Here is a 21,354-nt window from a genome sequence, read left to right as displayed (position 1 = left end):
AGTAGCGACTGCAAATTTTCTTCGTCATAAAAATAAATATAAATATTGTAGATTGCACGTATAAAAAAATTCAAGTCTAATAAAAAACATTGAATGGTGTACAATATAACATAACAAGTTAATAGTAATAGAGCAAACAAATTAGGAAAACATTACATAATTCAGAAATAAAATAAAAATAATATTTTTTATATTCTTATATCAAATTTCAAACATAAATTAAGTAAGCATAATTTAAAGAAAAAGAACATGTCTATTAGTTCATTCAATTACAAAATTTTACTTCAACTCAAAAAATAGAATAAGATAATGCAATTATAAGCTATCAAGATGTACTCAATTTTATTGTCAATCACTGTCATACAGAGGTTGAATTTTTGTTGTTAAGTTAACGTTGATCATTATTTTAAGATAAATCTATTTATTAACAGTAATAATGAGGAACTATTTGATCACATTAGGTTTTTATAAAATGATAAAATTTCTTGTATGCTCTCTTGAGTCTCCAGTTTAGTCCTACATATAGATGTTAGTGTTTGCAATAAATTTAAAGCACATGCAAAATAAATAAATTATACAAATAAAATATGAAGAAACATAATTTTATTAATCAAGATAGATTGCGACTACAATTTTGTTGATCCCTTAATTCTACTCTCTTAAGATTTATTCATGATTCGAGGGTCGTTAGTGGCGTATTTCTCGAACTAGAATGATTTAGATTTGACCTCTCTATATGAATAATTCATCAATTTGTGGAGTATTCGAGATCTTGATCTCTTTATGGAATTTTCGAGATGCTTTTTAAGAGAATTTAGTACCCTTTGTTTAGGCATTAATTAGGATTTAGGGTTGAATAGTGAATCCTAATTTGAGTTTATCACAGTTTGTAGAGTCCCAATTCAAATTGAACACGTCTTGTAGAGTCCCACAAAATTTCAATGTCTACAAATGCCCCCTGCTTCAAGGTTTGTTGAAGTGTATACTTGATAAAACTCAAAGACGAGGCTTGAAGTTCTCATTCCTCCACCTTTGCAGCTTCAGATTTTCAGATTTGATTTAAGAGATAAGAGATGAAGGGCAGATTTGGTCCCACTGGGTGTACCAATTTTGTTTGCAACAAATTTTAAAGTGATAAAAAATAAATTGCAATCACAAATAAAAATATGAAGAAATATGATTTTACTGATCGAGATAGATTGCGGGTTCAGTTCTGTTGATCCTAGATTGCGGGTTCAGTTCTGTTGATCCCTTGATTCTACTCTTCTAGTATTTATCCATGATTCGAGGGCCGTTAGTGGCGTATTTCTCGAACTTGGATGATTTAGATTTGACCTCTCTATATGAATAATCCATCAATTTGCAGAGTATTTGAGATCTTGATCTCTTTATGGAATTTCCGAGATGTCTTTTAAGACAATTTAGTACCCTTTATATAGGCATAAACTAGTGTTTAGGGTTGAGTAGCCTCCAAGAATCCTTATTTGAGTTGAACACAATTTGTAGTGTCTCACTCGAATCCAACGCATCTAGTAGAGTCTCACAAAATTTCAATGTCTATAGTTAGTTCAGAGATTTGCATTTTTTTGGGGGGGGGGGGGATTGTTTGAACTAACAAACTATTAATTCAAATTAAATATTATAGCTATTCTTTTTTTTTGCCATTCAATTCGGTACACAATCAGCCATTTCGGTACAAAATGTATAAAAAGTGTTTGTGTTTGTATAAAGCGAGAGAAAAGTATATATACAAATACAAATACATATATTTTCGTCCTACATAATTATAATTATAATTATACAAATACAAATCTTATTATACAAATTACACCGTATAAATAAATCTACACAAAATTGAATATTTGTAGCGAATCATACAAATCAAAAGCTCCATAGCAAACATTAAATTTGTTATGGAGCGCAACTATACAAACTATAGCTATAACATACAAATATAATTTTTGTATTTGTTATAGCAGAAAGTTGTTGTTTTCAAATGAGTGCATTTAGTAAGAGGTCATTTATGCAGCTTGAGAAATTCTTATTTTGTACATCTATACTCAGAGCATTGACCTATTACATAAGCTATTAAAACACATCACCAATTTTGATTTTCTTTATCGATCTCATTTTTATCCAATTGGCAAACATATTACCCTTTGATCATTTGAGAGATATGGGGTGTGTGTGAGAGTGTTAATCCGTTTCCAAATGCCCTATTCTTTGCTGCAATACAAAAAAATGAACTTTTCTGGGTAGAAATATTCACAAGCTAATGTTTCACTCATTACATAAAAATGTACAACAATGTGTTGATCAGATGGAAAAAAGACATACCAAGGAAAGCTAACCTCAAGACTTAAGACAACTTCGTTCGAATACAAATCACTGACTCCAAGGATCAACCAGTGTGCCTCCATGCTGCTTGACTATTCGAACGGATTGCAGAAGAATATCCTGATGTGCTGAAAACAATTTGTCCTTGCTCTAAAAATATAGAAAAGATTGTGATTAGCTGAAAGAAGAGAAACCCATAAACAAGATCATTGAACAATTGACAGAAGAGTAACATTGGAAGAAAAAATTGATCACCGATACAATTGCACATCGAAATTGTGAGATACACAGCGAACACACAGACTCAACACTAAGATCACATCAACATTTGTTACAAATATCTTGTTGTGTATTAATTACAGAAACCATAAGGCAGACCTCAGGATAAAAGGACTGGCTTTTTTTGTTGTGATCAACTTTTGAGGTGCCAATTATAAGGTCCAAACTTGAAAAAATAACGAAATGCAGAGTCCGTGTAACTTAGTTAGGTTCTTCTAGATGATTAAATCTACTGTAAACATTTTTTTATAAGAAGTTCTAGAAATGTTTCTAAAACATATTACCTCCAGTTATTCTCATCTTCTTTTTTACGTAACAATATTATATATCTTCAGCACAAAGGCTATGCTGGAAGCTATCTGCAAGTTTAAAAAAAGAAAATAAATATACATCATTGTTCTTCTTTCAAGGATCCAATGATGTCTAAAGGGACACATCTTGTAAAAATTGTTCTGTACACCAAAAATGAAAGTAAAAGATCAAATTTCTGGATAGAACTACTTCTTTTAAAACATCTCAAGTTCCTTCCCTTCCTTATCGTACACCAGATTTTTTTTCACCATTTCTTTTGCCTCACAGTCCCTCCCATCCCATGTTGTTCCAGCATTTTTAAAGCATTTTCCAGTAGCTTTTAGCATAACCCATTCAATATCTTTCATGCATATACACAAATCCAAAACTTTCTGAATCCTTCCATAAAGATAACATCTTGAGCACAACTACGTCTACATTCCCTCATCCTCAGGTAATCACATGTCAGGCATACCTCCTTAACAACTATCCATGTAAAGGAAGCCACCTTGTATGGTATATATACTTTACAAATATGTTTTCAAGGCCAAACTTTTATGTGTTGTCCGGTGCCATTTAAAGCAACGTAGGTTAAATTAATTGTGTAAATTTCTCGTGTGCTGCTTCAAAACAATCTATCTTCATTTCTTGTGGTTCCTTGAGGTTGCTCCTAAACCTAGAAAAGTTTATTTGTCTTATTGACCTCCCAATTCACTTAAGAATCTTCTAAGATTGACATTCCCCCCTGTGGTTCCGAAACTTCTTGAATTGTTGCATTAGGTATCTAAGTCAGACTGAATATGTCAGTGAAGATTTCTTTTAAAGGTTGGGAACCAATCTAGATATCCTTCGAGAAGGATGTTTTCTCCCCATTTCCAACTTTGTAGCTGAAATTATTTGCAAGCAAGGGCCACAGTCTCCTGATGGATTTCCAGACACTAACTCAAAAAGGAGATGTAACCATTTTAGAACACCATTGTCCCTCATTCCTATATTTAACATAAATCATCTATCGCCACAAAGCTTGCTCCTCCAAAAACTGTGTCTCCACAGAAAATTCATAAGTAAACTTATATTATGCTGCCTCAAGTTTCTTATGCGTAATCTCCCTTCCCTCTGACAGGTAGTAACAATTCCATTTTGCTAGAAGTAATTTCTCCTTCCCTTACCAGATAATTTATTCTCAATGCATCCAATCTCGTTTCCACTTTTTCTTTTTGATGACTTAATCTCTTTTCCACTTTAACAAGGAAAAAGGAAGCAACATGTAAGTGGGCAAAGAATAAATACCTCCAATTGTTCATTTAAACTTGTCAATAATTGTCTCTATTTCTGCCTACATTTTTTTAACTTGTTTATCCATTAAAGTTTCTTTTATTTTGTTATTTTAATTATTTTTTTCCTGAGAAGGAGGCCTTGGGTGGGTTCTATATAGGTTTTGGCAGAAACCATCATAACTGAACTTGCACCAATCAAAATTTTAAGAACGCTTGCTATCAGCATCATACACATGATAAATTGATTTATAGTGTGCTGGTTGTTAAAGTAGACATAAAGCTCAAGCAATATATATCAAATGAATTTCACAATGATAGTAGAAACGACTGAAAAGGAGAAGCATACCGCATATCTTAAGTTGCACCCAAGAGTTAGCTCTGCATATGTTTTTTCAATTTTAGACAAGTAGCAGTATGGTGCCTCCTTTTCCAAGAAAACATTTGGATTAGATTTGAGCATGCTCTTCACATCATCTGATATCTTGATAATCATATTAAAGTCTTCAATTTGGAAAGGAACTGTAGTGACCATGGCACGCCATTGAGCACGTGATTTATTCACAATCACCTGAAGTTTGTGCAACCAATCAATCAAATTCTCCTCCTCTTTTATATTGTTTCTTTTTGTTTTACTTTTATTTTTCAGGGTCTGGCGGGGAACAGAGAATCATTAAAAAAGTAAGAAATATCGGAGCATAAAATCCCTCTTTCAAAGTCATAATTTTAGACAAGTAGCAGTATGGTGCCTTTTTTTTCTTCTGTTGCTTACAGAATGTGCTCACATAGAAAAGTTATGGGATGATTTAAAGTTTTTAACCAAGCAATGCAGATACAAAGCAGGTAATAACATTCAAATTAAATTTTGGAAGGACAAAATCGACAGGGAACACTACTCTCCAAAGTGAATCCCTTCTCTCATCTCAATAGCCTCTGACCATACTTTACTATCTCCCAGAACAGGGAAAATAATGCATGGGCACCATTGTTAAGAAGGAATTTCCAATTTTGGGAACTAAACAGTTTGCTAAAACTACTATCCAAATTGGAGGGCCGCTCTTCAGATGATCACAGCCAAGACGGAATCAAATGGTATAGAAAGACAGATGGACAATACCAGTTTTTAGCAGCGGACTCTTAACCAATCATCTCACTTTCTTAAAATAAGCATTTTTTGCCTCCTAAAAGCTTGGCTAAACAAGATATACCTATTAGCAGGTTTTGGAAGAGCTTCTAAAATCAACTTATTTTGAAATGTACTTGTCAAAAAAAAATACTTTTGGCGAGAAACAATATGTATTTGGCCAATAAATTTAAATAGCACTTTTGAGTAGCAATAAGTGTTTGGCTAAGCTTTTAAAAAGTGCTACTAAGTGTATTTTCTCAAAATTGCTTACAGGGGAAGCTACTTTTTTTAGCTTATGATAAACAATTTCTGCTACTCCCTAAAAGCACTTAATTTCTCCTAATGGTTTGGTAAAACACCACACCTTTTTAAAACAAATAAGCACTTTCAGCCTCCTAACCACTTATAGACTATATTCTTAGTAGCTTGTTATAACTTCACTTTAGTAAAACTAGAGAAAACACCGTTTAAGGGAACTAAGATATAATCGTAAACTGATATCTGGACAGTTCTACCCCTTATTGAATGAAGAAGGCACATCTTTAAGTCATCTAAAGCTTCTATATGCAGTAGGCTAGTAGCTAGTACTTAGGTGTAGCAACTCACGACCATGAAAGTTAATACTGGGTAGAGATTTCAGGTAAAAATATTTCCAAAAGTGATAACTTCCCCAAACAATGACGAAGATTAGATGGAACAAAACAGCTCCTTAGCTTTATAAGTTTATTGTGTTTACTTAGCTGACAGTTTTATACACAATTAAGGAGTTAGAGTTAGATTTTGCCTTCCAGAAAGTAGTTAATTCTATTAGAAAGATTAGTGAATCAATAGTTGTACATTTCAGTCATTTAATTACTATATAGCTTGTAATCAGCTCATTATACAATCATACATGGAAATATAGAATTTTTCTCTCTTCCTAAACTCTCTTCTTCTCTCTTAATTGTTCTTCTTCAACTGTCTCCTCGAGGTTACTACTTACTCCTGAAACAGTAACTCAATTCTCGAATTCATTGAGAATTCCTGCAATCGAGTAACATTAGTATCAGAGTCAGTCTATCCTTAGATTTTACTGGCGAAAGGAACAAGGTCTACCGATAATTTCCAATAGAAATGGGGGAATTGAAGGAAATGATACAAAATTTGGCAGAGAAAATGGAGACTTTGGCATGGGAAGTTACAAATGTGAAGAGATTGGATCAAGTGATCATGGAATTATAGGAACATTTGGTCAACTATCGAGAATCTAGGAGGGAATAACTTCCTATGGAACAGGATGGTCCTTAGAATGCAAGGAATTCTGAAGAGCGAATTCACAATTCTAAAGGGAGAATTCACAGACCCATGAATCCTACCAGTTACAACACCCATCATTCAAACTTCTCAAGATGGTCCAAAAAGGAATTCCTTAGGTTTACAGGAAAAGACTTAAGATCGTGGTTGTTCAAGATTGAACAATTCTTTTCCATGGAGAACGTAGTTGCAAATGAAAAGGTAACAATAGATGCAATGCAAAGCAATGCAACTGGAAGGAGAAGTCATCCAATGGCATCTGTCTTTCATGAGATACAAATAGTACTTACAGCCAGCTACTTGGAATGAGCATGTGATGGCTATGGTTGAGAGATTTGGGTATAGATTTTGATGATCCCATGGAGGAAATCAAGAAAGAAAAAATAAATGGGGAGTGTTAAGGAATATCAGTCGGTGTTTAATGTGACTAGGGTGATTTGTCACAAGGGAATGCAATCAGTTGCTTTATTGGAGGGTTCAAACATGAGTTGAACATTGTTGTGAAGATCACTAGCCCCACCTCATTATCACAGGTCTAAAGAACTGCAAGAATGCACGAGGCTTATTTAGTTGTTGTTAGATAACCAGCGCACAAACAACACCACATGAATTCAAGCCAGATGAATTCAAGGAGGTTTATGGATCAGAAATCTACCCATGCTAAGTCTATCTTACCTACACCTGGGGCTAATTTTTCTAGAGGAGTGACTAGAAAGACACTGAGCCCGGAGGAAATCAATGAAAATTGAAAAGAGGTCAAAGGGCCTTTGTTACTTCTGTTGTGAGAAGTACATGTCTGGACAGAAGTGTAAAAATTCCAAACATTTATACCTGTTAGAGTTAGAAGAAACTGATGAACTACATGATCCAGTGGAGGAATAAGAAGTGTAGATACTGAAAGAAGTGCTTAACCATCTAGAACTAACTCAACCAATAGAGCACATGGAGATATCTATGCATGCCTTGAATGGCTCTTTCGGGTATACAACATTGAAAGTTACAAAGTACCATTCAAAAAAGGGATTGCATATACTCATAGGACTGATCAGAAGGCCTTGAAGTTTCTAATGGAGCAGAAGTTACACACAAACTCACAACTCTCATGGTTAACTAAGTTGGCGCCCTTTGATTACACTATTGAGTACAAAAGAGGGATTGAGAACAAAGTGGCAGATGCACTTTCAAGAGTCACCTGGGCTCACATCAAGATCCCAAATAACTCATAGAAGAATTACAGGCAAACCCTGATACTCATAGGTAGTTCACTTAGATGCAAGGTCAAGTGAGCAGAAAGAGAAAACTTGTCATTGGAAAAGTGCGGAGTTTAAAGACTGACATTTTGAATTTATGGCATGCTAGTCCACATGGGGGTCATTTAGGTGTTGAAGCTACTCTCCAAAGACTATTGACATTGTTCTATTGGAAGAATATGAGAGAGAGGAGGTGAAGGATTTTATACAGAAGTGTGATGTGTTCCAGCGAAACAAACCTACTACAACCGTTGCCTATTCCTAATGTAGTTTGGTCTCAAATAAGCATGGATTTAGTTGATGGTCGGCTGAGTCACATGGTTAATAATTAATCTTGGTGGTAGTGGATAGACTCAACAAATATGGTCCTTTTCTTCCACTCAAACACCCTTATACAGCTCAATTTGTTGAAAAGCTGTTTCTGGACACATTTATTAGGCTACATGGGTTTCCTAATGCTATTACTAGTGATATAAATGTTGTTTTCTTAAGTTCCTTTAGGCCAGAACTTTTCACATAGCAAGGGGTTCCCTTGCATACTTCTTCAGCATATCACCCTTAGACTGATGGACAAACTGAGGTACTCAACAGATGCCTAGAGACCTACTTGAGGTGTTATTGCAATGATAATGCTTCCAACTGGTTTTCTTTCTTAGCGATGGCTGAGTATTAGTATAAAACTTGTCATCATTCAGCAATCCAGACAACTCCTTATGAAGCTCTATATGGTATACCTCCCCCATTGCACCTCCCTTGTCTACCAGGTGAACCAGGTTCTTCTGAAGTTGATGGTACATTGGTGAATAGAGAGCTTAAACTTCAACTCCAGAAGCATCACTTGAGGAGAGCTTAGCTAAGAAAGAAACAACAGGCCAACTCTCATAGAAGTGATAAACATTTTGATGTAGGGGATTGGGTGTACTACAAATTTTAGCACCTTACAAGCAAGCCATAATTTCTAACCCTTCTTCCCACAAGTTGGTAATGCTAAGTATTATGGCCCATTTCAGATCATTAGGAGAGTTGGTCCGGTAGCTTACACTTCTCTTGTTGCCAACTTCTGTCAAAACACATCCTACTGTTAATGTGTCGTCATTAAAAAGATGCTATGAAGTGCCTTCTCAGATATTTCATCCTACTACTATTGATTTGTTCAATCCTTTCCTGACCCTGAGATGGTGTTTGCAACTGTTTTGAAGACAAGATTCCCTTGTTTGATCCTTGAGAACGAGGATCTTTTATTAGAAGGGAGTACTGATACACAAAGAAGGAGTTAGAGTTTGATTTTTCCTTCCAAAATGTAGTTAATTCTATTAGACAACTACAGTGAAAGTAGTTAGGCAGAGATAACTGAAATCTGTCAGATTAGTGAATCAATAGTTGTACATTTTAGTCATTCAATTACTAGAGAGCTTGTAATCAACTCACTGTACAATCATATATGAAAATACAGAATTGCTCTCTAAATTCTTCTTCTTATTCAATTGTCTTCTCGAGGTTAATCGAGAAACAGCAATTCGATCCTTGAATTCATTGAGAATTCAAGCAATCGAGTAACACAATTCCCCTCCTGTTGTAACTTTGCATCTATAGGATGCCTTAATAATATCTCAGTTGTTTCATCAAAAAAGGAATAGTTAAGAAAACTCACCTGACTGGAAAATAGTGAATTTGGGACAATAACAGGGAATTTTTCTGCAGTCAACAATGATGTATTAGTAAGCCCTATTTCAACCACTTGACCTTCCACTGATCCAGCCTGCAAAAGTAGTTTTTGTTAAACAACTCATAGAATAAATTAAATGTCATGTTGTAAAAAAAACGAGTTCTGTAGATTAGGAACACAATTATAATTTGTTGTTGATACAAATATTCTTGTTATTCTCAATTAGGTACCGTTTTATTGTTAAACCAGATTTCAGGTCATAATTGTGAGAAATGTAGGAGAATAATATTATTGAATTGTTGTTGTTTACATTATTACACAAAGACCCTATTTATAGACATTATAATACAATCCTTTACCAAATAGGATACTATTTACTATTCCTATTCCTATGACTATTCCTATTCTTATTTCTATTCTAAGTAGGATTGTATATACCTATCCCTATTCTAACACTCCCCTCAAGCTATCATTATATACCTAACCTGTTACAAATGTAATTTAATACGGGGCTGATTAGGGCTTGGTGAGATATAAATTGATCACTTGACTTCACAAAATTGATAGTCAATCTCAATATGCTTAGTCTTCACATGAAATACTGGATTTGATGCATAATACCGATAAAACACAAAGTGATAAATTACAGTGAACTTCATAAACCAAGCTTGCATAAACTATTTCAAACCATAGAGTGACTGACTTACACAATCGACATACGAGACTACTAAGCTCCCCCTGAGCAACAAAATTAGGTGGTTGCTCCATCACAATGCAACGGTCGCTTGAAAGTTCTCAAAAATCTATTATAAGATATATAAATCATGTTGGAATCAATGGACGTGTCAATATTAAACAAGAAAGTCACCGAAAAAATTGGCCAAAAAATGCTCATATGCCAGAGTATTAGATTTGATGCTAAAGGTGGTCACAATGCAATCTAAGAAATAAAATTATATGGGTAGGGTCGAAATGATGGCACGACCCAATTGGAAGATAAGAATTATATAAGAAAGGTCGGATTGATGACATGATCCTATTGAAAAAGAGAAATAATATTTGTAGGGTCGGAATGATGGCACAACCCAACTGAAAAAGAGATTATATGGGTAAGGTCGGAATGATGGCACAAACCTTCACAAATAAGATTTGAGGAGTCACCGAAAAGACGAATGGGACTATGCAAATCAAATTTGGGGAGTCACCGAAAAGAGACACGGTGCTATGCAACTCAGATAGGATAAAGTAGTTTGGTAAAATCTACAATACTATGCAAATAAGATATGAGAAGTAGCCCTGAGATGCAAGGTAGTCCCCAGAAGTATAGCACGGTGCTACACAAATTAAATATGAAAAATTAGTCACCAGAAAGATGGCACGGTGTTAAACAAATACCGACGGATATGGGGTTGACACAAAACATCCCTAGAAAGTCATCAGATATTGACGCACCATGACCTGTCTGACTGAGTTTTCTTCCCCTGAATATGGGTTCATGCATATATCATTGATGTCACTTTTGTTAACATAATTTTTGGCCAGACGAGCGGCATATATAGGTAATAGCCATCCACCGGCAGTGGAAGCTCTTTGATTATTTACCAAGATCATAAAGGCTTTGATACCAAGTGAGAAATATAGGAGAATAATATTATTTTATTGTTGTCTACATTATTACACAAAGACCCTATTTATAGACATTACAATAGAGTCCTTAACCGAATAGGATACTATTTACTTTTTCTATTTGTAAGACTATTCTTAATCTTATTCGTATTCTTACTTCTATCCTAAGTAGGATTGTATATATCTATTCCTCGAGTTGTACCCCTCCAAGACTAGCTCTTCTCCATTAGGGAAACGAAATCTCACAACCCTATTACGACAATTTATGCAAGCATAACAACTATGAAGCCAGTCCATGCCAAGAATAACATCAAAATCATGCATTGGTAACTCAACCAAGTCTGTACACATAGTCTTACCACATACAATTATTGGGCAATCTTTGTATACTCTATCAGATCTTACATTTTCTCCTAAATGTGTACTAACCACTATAGGTTCATGTAGAACTTCTAGAAATATCTCAAAAGTGAGAGCAAGCAAAGGAGTTACAAAGGAAAGCGTAACTCTTGGATTAAGTAAATCATAATATTCAAGATCATATTCATTCATACATATACATTAATGACGAAGGTACTTAAGCCTACTAATTCAAGGATTCATATTCACATTCTTCATGTATCATGTAATGGAGATAGGTCTACCTAAAAAAGACACTTCATTATCATCTTTTCACATGAACATTATCATTCATGCAGCACACAGGGTCAACTAAGTATACTTGCAAGCCACCCTACTCAGTTCTACAGAATCATCAACATAACTCATCATACTGTTCATATAGTCAACTAAGAAGATTCGCACTTCAACATTAAGTATACACATAGGAAGTGAGTGAAAGATGTGACTCGGTGAAATTATTAATGTGAATGAAAGAGAAAAGAAAAGTAAAAGAAAAGAAAGAATGCAGAAAAGAAAGAAAAGAGTTTCAAAAAATTGAAAAAAAAATATGAGTCATATCCAAAAAGAAGGGAGCAGTGAAAAGATGAAAAGCAAAGTAATGAAAAGAGTTAGGAAGCTTACCGAAGATGAGAAGGAGGGCAAAAAGTCGCTAAAAATATACCCAAATGTACCAGACCTGACCCAAACCCTACATTACAAGCCAAGAAAGTCCTACAATGATCGTACAGTCTAGTGTGGTGAACCTAAGTAGTGTTCATCGACGACACCCTCATTGACGGGACGTTTGTCAACAAACGGAGCATCATTTGGTTCAGTCGATTGACACTGCCAAGGCAGTGTCTCAACAGCCCTTGGGCCCTTCGTGTGGGCCCTTTTACGGGGCCCTTGAGAAGTCATACCCAGACGTTTCCAATGTAAATATGCACATTGAAAATTAAAGGACCTTCCATGCAAGTTTCACCAAAAATGTACACATAAAACACGTCCAAACATGCTAGGCCTCATCAAGACATACTTAAACGTCTCAAGGGCTAACTTTCGAGCGTCTTAGACGTTCTTGGATGTTTGAACTCAAAACTTTATAAAACTTCTAATGCTTATAAAAATTATTATAACTCATTTTAAGACTTCACAAGCTCATGATATACAAATATAACCACATATAGACACATGAGACACATAGGTGACTAGTCGTCGAACGTCTTGGTCGTCCCTTGACGTTTCACTTCCAAATAACCTCAAACTTTACACACTGTCTCAAAACCATATTATAAGCCATTTTAGGATCGTAGACCCTTATGACTAACATGTTAGGCTCTAGACGCCCTTACTCATTTTGGGGGTCTTACAATATCCCCCACTTGGGAACATTTATCCTCGAATGACACTTATAACACTTTTATTACAACTAGGACTTCAATGCATCATAGAGCAGTTCATCACATTAATAACATCTTCATATAGAAGTTAATGCACCAATATTACAAGGAACACACTTCAAATCATTTAGCACTCAATGCATTCAAGCAAGCAAAACTTTCATTCGCTCACTCTTTAATGCATCAAATACAAAGACTCTTTTCATATTTATAGGAGGAACATACTTCTCCTAGTTAACACATGGTCATTACATTTGAATTAATTAAAGAGCTCATCATGTAAGGTCACACATAGGCAGATTTCAAGAGTACTCAAAAAGTCATTTAAGCACTTATACTTCAATGCACATAGACTTGAGTTAATTAGATTGACAATGGATTTTTTTTAGTTAGACCTAGTGATATGATGGTCATACTCAAAAATACCATGCTTAGTTGTGTACATGGAGGAATGTCCTTCTCCTTAACACACTTACATGTCTCATGAGTTCATACCAAAGCAAATCCACAAAAGTCATATTTATTGTAACATGAGAAATTTCTCACTTTTAAACCAAGGCATGCTCATGTTTTCTTCCTTGTGAAGTTTGAATGGTAGGTCACACCAAGCACATCACCACAAATAGGAAGCCTTTTCACAAAATGTCAATTTCTAACATAGCAATAGCCTTTACAGTAAGAATTATTCATGGAAAGTCTCACAATTCAAAGGCACAAATAAGGACAATAGACATGCCTTCACTTTTCAAAAGTGGACCTATAATCATGTTTTACAAATCATAAAAGTCACATATATTTCAAGAGACTCAACATATTTCATTTTAAAGAGTCTCAATTACTCATTATAAGACTAAACCTTACATACCAAAAGTGACATCAAACATGCTTCTTACCTTTAACTCATGAAGTTAAATGCACAATTATCATATCAAGATGCACAATCAACATGAGAAAACCATGAAGTTAATCAAAAAAATTTCCTTCATGCTCTTTGGAATCTTCACAATATTTTAAGGTAATGTGAATCAATTCATACCAAACATATAAAGGTTATGAAATTCATACTTTATGCAAAACTTTTGTCATGAACAAGCTTACTAAGAATTCATTAGATTCAAGCTCAAGTAAGAATAGAAGGACAAGGTGGAAAATATCTACAACCGTAATACTCCATCACCATCCCCCACATAGGGTAGACCCAATTAAGAGCAACTTAACGCAACCTTAAGAGGATCTTAACTTAACACCCTTCATTTTCATCACCTAAAAATGATTACCACTTTAGAATGGATTACAGTAAGTTAATATAGGAACACCAGGGTATTCTTAACCTTGTCATTTTTGGCAAGTTATCCCCCGATTATCAAGTTAGGTGATATTATTTAACCAAATAATTTCTTCAACAATACAATAGACACCAATGTCATACATCATTAGGGGAAAACAACAAGGAGACTTATCCATAAGGACTCTTTCTTTTCTTTCAACATTAAAGTAAGGTAACTTCTAGGCCAATCAAACTTACATCATCACCCTGCAATGATAAGAATACTACACTCAATTCTAGGGGAAACATTAATGCCACAACATCAAGGGACTCACAAAATAATAAGAAGTTAGAAACAAATCTACGTCTTAGCTAGAACTTGCCCAGTTATACCTGCAAAGGGAATTTGTGTTAGAATACTAGGAAATAATCATAGGCCCTCGTTCGAATTAGCAAATATCTAGACTAAAATAAAGTTAATCAAACGAAAGCTTTTATCCCTTTTGATCCAAATCTATTGAGCCTATAATAGACCAATTTGTTTTCTTACCAACTCACATTCCTTGGGTTTAAATTTTTTGGCCCCGGTCCCTCCTTGGACATGTGCACCTTGAGTTAGGCCAAAAGCCTAAGTTGATCCTATTCTTACAATAATTAAATATCATTTTATTTTCCATCAATACTATTAAGGCACGTATACATCAGAAATGTACCTTTGAAATAATTGTCCATTCAAGTTCAGATAGCAAGCAGGATTTGGTTTAAAGCTTAGAGCATAAATGTACTACTTCATTGCCTGCTTCACCCACAACAATGTAATGCCTTGTGCCGCAGTCCATCTATGTGATTGTTTCTAAATGTAAGTCGTTGAGTCATAGTCCATTTGTGTCCCTGCATCTTAGTCCATCCGTGTCCTTGCATCTTAGTCCATCCGTGTGAATGTTGCTACACAACAGTATTTACACTGAAGCCAATGTAACTTGTCGTACTAACTATACTCTAGAATATGTCAATCAGTAAAACAATAATTTCAAAAATTGAGGATGGACACTGAAATTCCAATTTTCCACTCAACTTGTCTGTACCATGCTCAACACCAGTCGCCTTCATATATTTGACACTCCATTCCATATCTTCTTCAATCTCCCTTTCCCTTAACTACGTCAACTTGAACAGCTCGTTGACTGCCAGCTAGAGAAGGTACAGAAAATTGGTGCACAGTTTCCAACCGCGTTAGAAAAGTCAGACTTTTCCAACCAATGGCATGAGTTTAAGGAAAGGGACTTGTTTATACAATGTCATCTTTCTAAACATGGCTCTTTAGTTTTTACAACTTGAAAAATTACATTCAAGAACTCTTGCAAAGGCTAAAGAAAATCAAAGAGAAGAATCATTCAAGAACAACCTAAACTCAGGCGTATATTGTGTAGTTGTTTGAGAATATATTCTTTCGGTCTTACATTATAAACTGATCCTAAATCTATAAAGGAACCAGTGTGGTTTGTGTTGAAATTCTAAGTTGTCTAGAGTGATAGCTTAGTGGGTAGAATAACTTCTATTTAAGCTCATCAAGCAATAGAGTTATTGCTTGTTGGTGAGATTAACTTTTTTTTCTCATATTTGTGTAACCGGTTTTACTTTTGCTTGCGAAGATTAGTGAAACGGTTGTGAAAATCCTGTGAGACAGGTCGTGGTTTTACTCCCTTGAGCAAGGAGGTTTCCACGTAAAACTCCTCTGTTGTTAAACTGCATTTACTTTCTGTTATATATTTGTTTGTGTGTCAAGGGACCTGGTCCATTGACTGATAGTGAACGCACAGATTCTAACACTTTTTTTTCTCGAGAAAGTAGAATGTGCAAAGTCAGTTTTCAAACAGTATTTCAGTATCCACTATTCTGCCTTGATCTAAACAATCCAAAAGTATCTTCAATATGCTAATAAAGGATAGTCATGCATTTCTAATTCTTTGCATAAAATCGTGCCAAATCATTAGATACTCTCAAGAAAAACAAAAGGAGAAAGAAATTTCAGTAACAATTAAGAAGACTGTTGACATACTTCTATCGTGTCACCAACTGAAAAAGGTCGTGAAAGCTGTACGGAGAGCCCACTAAGAACATTGCCAAGGATGTCTCTAGTAGCAAAAGCAGTAGCCACCCCTGCGGTATTTATAAAAAAGGCAAAGAGTGAATAGGAACACAAACGAGGGATAATTAAAATAACTTTTATAATTTCCCAATCAATAATTGTCCACATTGCACCTTCATATAAACAATATACCAGCACAAACTAATATAATTTGTATCAGTATCATTGTTGACATGATTGCTATTTGCTGCATGTTACCAATTTTAAAAAAATGGTTGCTATTTGCATTAATGTTTTTTCTTTCTTTCTTTTTTGGACAAGTAGAAAACTGATAAGATTAACCAAAATGGGTAACCATGACTGGATGGGTCTGGTAAATATCTATGGCTCCACAAGGCCCTACAGAACCCAACATTAGCCTGAATAAAATTATTTCAAAATTTATGCACATTCACATGCCCGCCAATAAGCAAATCTGTCACTGTTGTATATCACTGGTTTGGTCCCATTCCTACGCTGGGAAGTCAAGATTCTCCAAGTTAATACGTCCTCAGTAGAATGTAAAAACAACATGATTAACAAGTGTTCTTATGTAGAATGATGGAGAAACTTTTCTCCACACAATGCTAGAGTATACGTCAAAAGATAACTCACAGCAGTTCCACACACAGAGGAAAAAAGTAAATTAATAAAAATGACAATAACTACTACAACCGGAGACACCAAAGGAAAAATGCTTGATTGTAAAACTTTAAGCACTAAAAAGGATAACAATGTTAAAGAACTTTGGACTACTATGAATAAAATGAGCGGAAAGGAAAATGAGGACAAGGAACAGTTAGACCTTCTATGGATTACACTATGGCGTTTGGTCTTGAAAATTTTGAGTATTTCAAAGTAGTTTTTGTTTACAATGTGAAAAATGATATTTGAAAAGTGGAGGAGTTGTGTTTAGCCATGAATACAAGTTGGAGTTGTTTTTGCATTTTTATTAATAATTTGGAGTAAAAAAACTGAAAAACTTTTTGGTGTTCTCCAAATTCCTGAATCCTGATTTTCCAAAAAATCTACGCTCAAACTTGTTTTTCGGAGTTCAACACCAAATCAAAGTAAAAATTATGCTAAACACCCTAAATTCAAAAGATGTGCAACAACAACAACATACCCAATGAAATCCCCCAAAAGTGAGGTGTGAGGAGGATAAAATGTACTTAGACCTTACCACTACCTCACAAAGGTAAAGAGGTTGATTTCGAAAGAACCTTGGCTCAAGTGCAACAAAACCCGGCACAAAAAAAAAAGAAGAAGAATCAAAACAAGGAACAGTGCAAAAGTAGCAAAAACAACAATAAATTTATGTAATAATCGAAGTACCATAAACAACATACTAGAATAGGTTATTATTAAAAAAAAATGATGAAAAAAAAGAATTACAATAATACAACTAATACCATCCCAAACACCAGTTACCCCAAGTAAGACAATAGGAAAGTCTTTTCTATCCTAATATGTGTCCTTCACACCTACCTATCTAGGGTCATGGTAACAGAACCAAATACAGCAACCGTCAAATTTGATAGTGATTATGTGTGTCTTCCGTCAAGCTAAAGAACTTACACTAGTAAGATTCCATGGTTAGACAGTACCTGAAAAAATCCATTTGCAATAAATGGGAGGTGTCATTCACCCATTCAGACTTGCGCGGATCATGTTTATGGGTTAATTTTTCCTCCCCTAGATTCAAATATTTATCAAACTAAGGTGACCTTTTGTTTGTAGGAACATTTCCAGCGAATAGATGATAGAACAAGGCAGGTGCAAACCAAGCTAAGAAATCTCACCTCCAACTCCACCAACGGTCAAAATAGATTGTACAGCTACTCCACAAACTTCAGCTAAAGTCATTAACCCAAGGATGTAGAGGCCAATGGAAGAGATTCTGTCCAAAGTCGACAACTGATCACGATCACCTACTTCAAGACCCTTGACATCCAAAGCTCTGCTGATCACATTTGTTTTCCATCGTTGTAGAAACCAGATAAATGAAAGAATAGAACCAGCTCTCCAAGTCGGGAGAAGGCATTGTGACGCAATAGTGCTTGGTGCCACCATCACAGCACTGCACATAGATATACTTCCAACTATAAAGACAAAACCGATAGAATATCAAACCAAAATAATATGGGATAAACAATGTAAGAAATATATTACTAACATTTGTGAAAATGCCATGAAAGTGATTAAATATCGAACCGGATCCTCCATAGCACCCCAAATACTTTTCTCATAAGAAAACTTCCCCCATATCGAGTTTCCATGCAGCAAAACAGCTGATCCTTGCATCGCATACTCATGAAATCTCCTCAAAAGTCTTGGAAGCACCACCCAAGCTATTAAGGTACCACCAACAGGAACAATTACATCTCTTAGATAAGGGTGTGCATCAAGCACATTTTCAACATAAGGAGTCATTTTCGAAGATGCCTCTTTCACTTTTCCCCCCGTAGAAGTCACAGCATCTACGGCAGTTCGCCAAGCTTCCTTAATATTTCCAACCCACTCACTTCCACTTACACCACCTGTATCCATAACAAACCCACTTGCACTTGCACCAGTTGAAACTTCTGAACCTTTAGGAGTATATCTGTTACTACTAACAGACGACGAATACCATTGATTATTCCAAATGGGGCTAGTCACAAAAATTGATTTACTTCCCCTCAAACTTTTATTATCAGTGAGATATGAGGTAACATGACTGGTCACACTAGCAGAGTGTATACCCCTTATTTTAAAACATTTTGGGGCAGCATAATTTTTTGAATATGTGGGTTCTCTAAATTGTAGATTACCATTAATGCAAGCATATGAAGGTCTGACATCAATCTGATTTGCTAATTCAAAAGAGGAATTAAGGGGTCTCTTCAAAGTTGAAAAGTTGATAGCAGCCATCAATGTGTAGATTTTGGACAAGAAATGTGTATCTCAAATGAAATTATGCTAACTTCAACCAACCAACAATGCTCATCTTCAATCTGCAACAAGTATTGAGCCAAAAGTTACAAATGGATAACAATAAATAAATCTTTAAAAAATTCAAAACAAATACTAAAAAGGATCACTTCTGCTTGTTTGGTGAAAGAGAATGAGAAAGTTAACTGAACATATATGCATTTTATATATGTAAACACTAGCAATGGTAAAGACTAAAAAGGCTTGACCCAGAATATATCACATTTCAAAATAGATCAGGCACACCTACTAACACACCATATCAGCATGATACCTATTACCTATTAAGTTTAGGACTGACCACCAACATGGGTTGTGGTGCACTGGTAGAAATGTTTCACCCTTGACCAGAACTCTCGGGTTCGAGCCTGGATATGGAGAAAATCCCGTTGGGACCGCCACCCTCGAATGGGCCCTGCAGTACGATTTGGATTTAGTCGGAACTCCAATATGGTGCTCCGAACACCGGGTGGGAAACCAAAAAAAAAACGATTAGGGCTGATCGGTTGGGAAAATTAATATGCCCTCAATTCGTGTGGTACCAATCAATTCAGGAGAACAATATCAAGATAAAGCCAACATATGCTATCAACAAAGTCAGTTTTTAAATAGAATTAAGGCAAGCTTGCCCCATCTGCAAGAAGGGGCGGAGGCAGTGTATAACGGCGAAAAAATATTACTATTTATACATGGTTAAAAATTACTTAGGTATATATAATAGGTGTTGAATCCACTCCCATGTTTACTTCTCAAATTTTGAACCCCTCATTAAAAATTTTCGCTCCGCCACCATTAGTGCAAGGTGCATTTCATTTCACTCACCTCATCATTTTAAGTAATACATCAATTCTGGTTACGGTTTAACATGGTCAGAATTTATATGTTATTGGTGTATATACCACAAAATTTCAGAAAAACTCACCAGGAATTATGAAATATAGCATGCAATAGAGACACTTGGAACTCAAATTGAAAAGTTTGAACAAAATAAAAAATGAAAAACATCAACTAAAGATGCATCAATACACCAAACAAGATGAGAAACAAATTTCAAAGTGAACTCACCATAAAGAGCACAAATTCACCATTAAAGGAATTGTAGAAGCAGAGAAGTTAGAGCGCGAAGTAAACAGAAGGTGCCTTTGTAAATATTGTTAAATTAGATATTAAAACATATATACATTTCTGGAAAACAAGTTAACAGCCTAAAAGCTGATCAAACTGATTTAAAAGCTGGTTTTTGACTTATTTAGCTGTTTGGCAATACTCAAAACAGTTTATTTTAAGTTAAAAAAACTTATTTTTAGCCAAAAGTTAAAAGTTGGGGCAGGGATGCTTTTTTTTTTTTAGCTTATAAGCTGTTTTAAGTTGACCACATTTTTATCTTTTTGTGCTTAATATTTTTATACAATCTTCAAATTACCCATATAACCCTAACATTTCTTTCTTCCATTTTTCCCTTTTCACGTTTGACATAACAACTTCAGCACTTTTATCCAAACGCATAACTGCTTATTTTAAAAATAAGTTTCAGCACTTTTAAAAGTATTTTTTTAAAGCTATTTTTATTTAGTCCATCCAAACGGGCCCTAAGTTGTTATTTCCTTTTATTTTAATAGTATAAACATAAATATATGTAACTAATATTGTAAAAAAAAAAGGACACGTTTTTCATATTAATAATATTTTAAATTAATTAGTTATAAAAAATAAAATACACATATTGTAAGAAGATTGTGGACTACATATTCAATTAAAAAAATATCAATTCTTATTAAAAAATGGCTGGCATGCAATATATGAAAACCTTAAGCCCGCCTACCTAGCGCCACCAGAAATTAGGATTCTCTTTTAATTTATTTTATTATTAAAATTAGTCTTTTACTTTCGTGAAAAATTGTGACTCTTATAAAAAGTCATGTCTTTAACGAAGAGGTGTGACTTTGATGAAAAGGCGTGACTTTAATGAAAAGTTGTGACTCTTAGAAAAAGTTGTAAGTTTAATGAAGAATTGCGACTACTATGAAAAGTTGTGACTTATATGAAAAATTGTGATTTTGATG

At 34.8% G+C, this 21,354-nt stretch overlaps 1 protein-coding gene across 10 annotated transcripts; it reads right to left on the bottom strand.

Moving 5' to 3' along the window:
* Positions 1 to 1,703: 1,703 nt before the first annotated feature.
* LOC101256811 (mechanosensitive ion channel protein 1, mitochondrial) lies at positions 1,704 to 20,493 on the bottom strand. 10 transcript variants are annotated; one of them, XR_011212053.1, is made up of 9 exons: positions 20,357 to 20,479; positions 18,495 to 19,314; positions 18,121 to 18,398; positions 16,250 to 16,350; positions 9,502 to 9,609; positions 4,531 to 4,752; positions 2,901 to 2,975; positions 2,338 to 2,487; positions 1,704 to 2,226 (listed from the first exon to the last, which is right to left on the bottom strand). XR_011212053.1 is itself a non-coding variant. In XM_069290340.1 (9 exons), the coding sequence occupies exons 3-8, from the start codon at positions 19,229 to 19,231 to the stop codon at positions 2,386 to 2,388; spliced, it is 1,548 nt and encodes a 515-aa protein (XP_069146441.1). In that variant the 5' UTR covers positions 19,232 to 19,314; positions 19,573 to 19,706; positions 20,357 to 20,440; the 3' UTR covers positions 1,704 to 2,226; positions 2,352 to 2,385. The 10 variants fall into 10 exon arrangements, 8 of the variants coding, with proteins under 8 accessions (XP_069146441.1, XP_010326982.1, XP_010326983.1 ...); XR_011212054.1 differs by having other exon boundaries at positions 2,352 to 2,487; XM_069290340.1 differs by lacking the exon at positions 2,901 to 2,975 and adding an exon at positions 19,573 to 19,706 and having other exon boundaries at positions 2,352 to 2,487; positions 20,357 to 20,440.
* Positions 20,494 to 21,354: the final 861 nt, after the last annotated feature.

The sequence above is a fragment of the Solanum lycopersicum genome, chromosome 10 (genome assembly GCF_036512215.1).
Source record: "Solanum lycopersicum chromosome 10, SLM_r2.1".
NCBI lineage: Eukaryota > Viridiplantae > Streptophyta > Magnoliopsida > Solanales > Solanaceae > Solanum > Solanum lycopersicum.
This window is presented reverse-complemented; position numbering and strand designations above follow the sequence as displayed.

Coding starts and splice junctions, on each gene's coding strand:
- LOC101256811 (XM_010328679.3), bottom strand. CDS start 19,231: ATGGCTGCTATCAACTTTTCAACTTTGAAGAGACCCCTTAATTCCTCT. Junction 16,351..18,120: donor GACCGTTGGTGGAGTTGGAG/GTGAGATTTCTT, acceptor TAAATACCGCAG/GGGTGGCTACTGCTTTTGCT. Junction 4,753..9,501: donor ATTCACTATTTTCCAGTCAG/GTGAGTTTTCTT, acceptor CACAAACTTCAG/GTGATTGTGAATAAATCACG.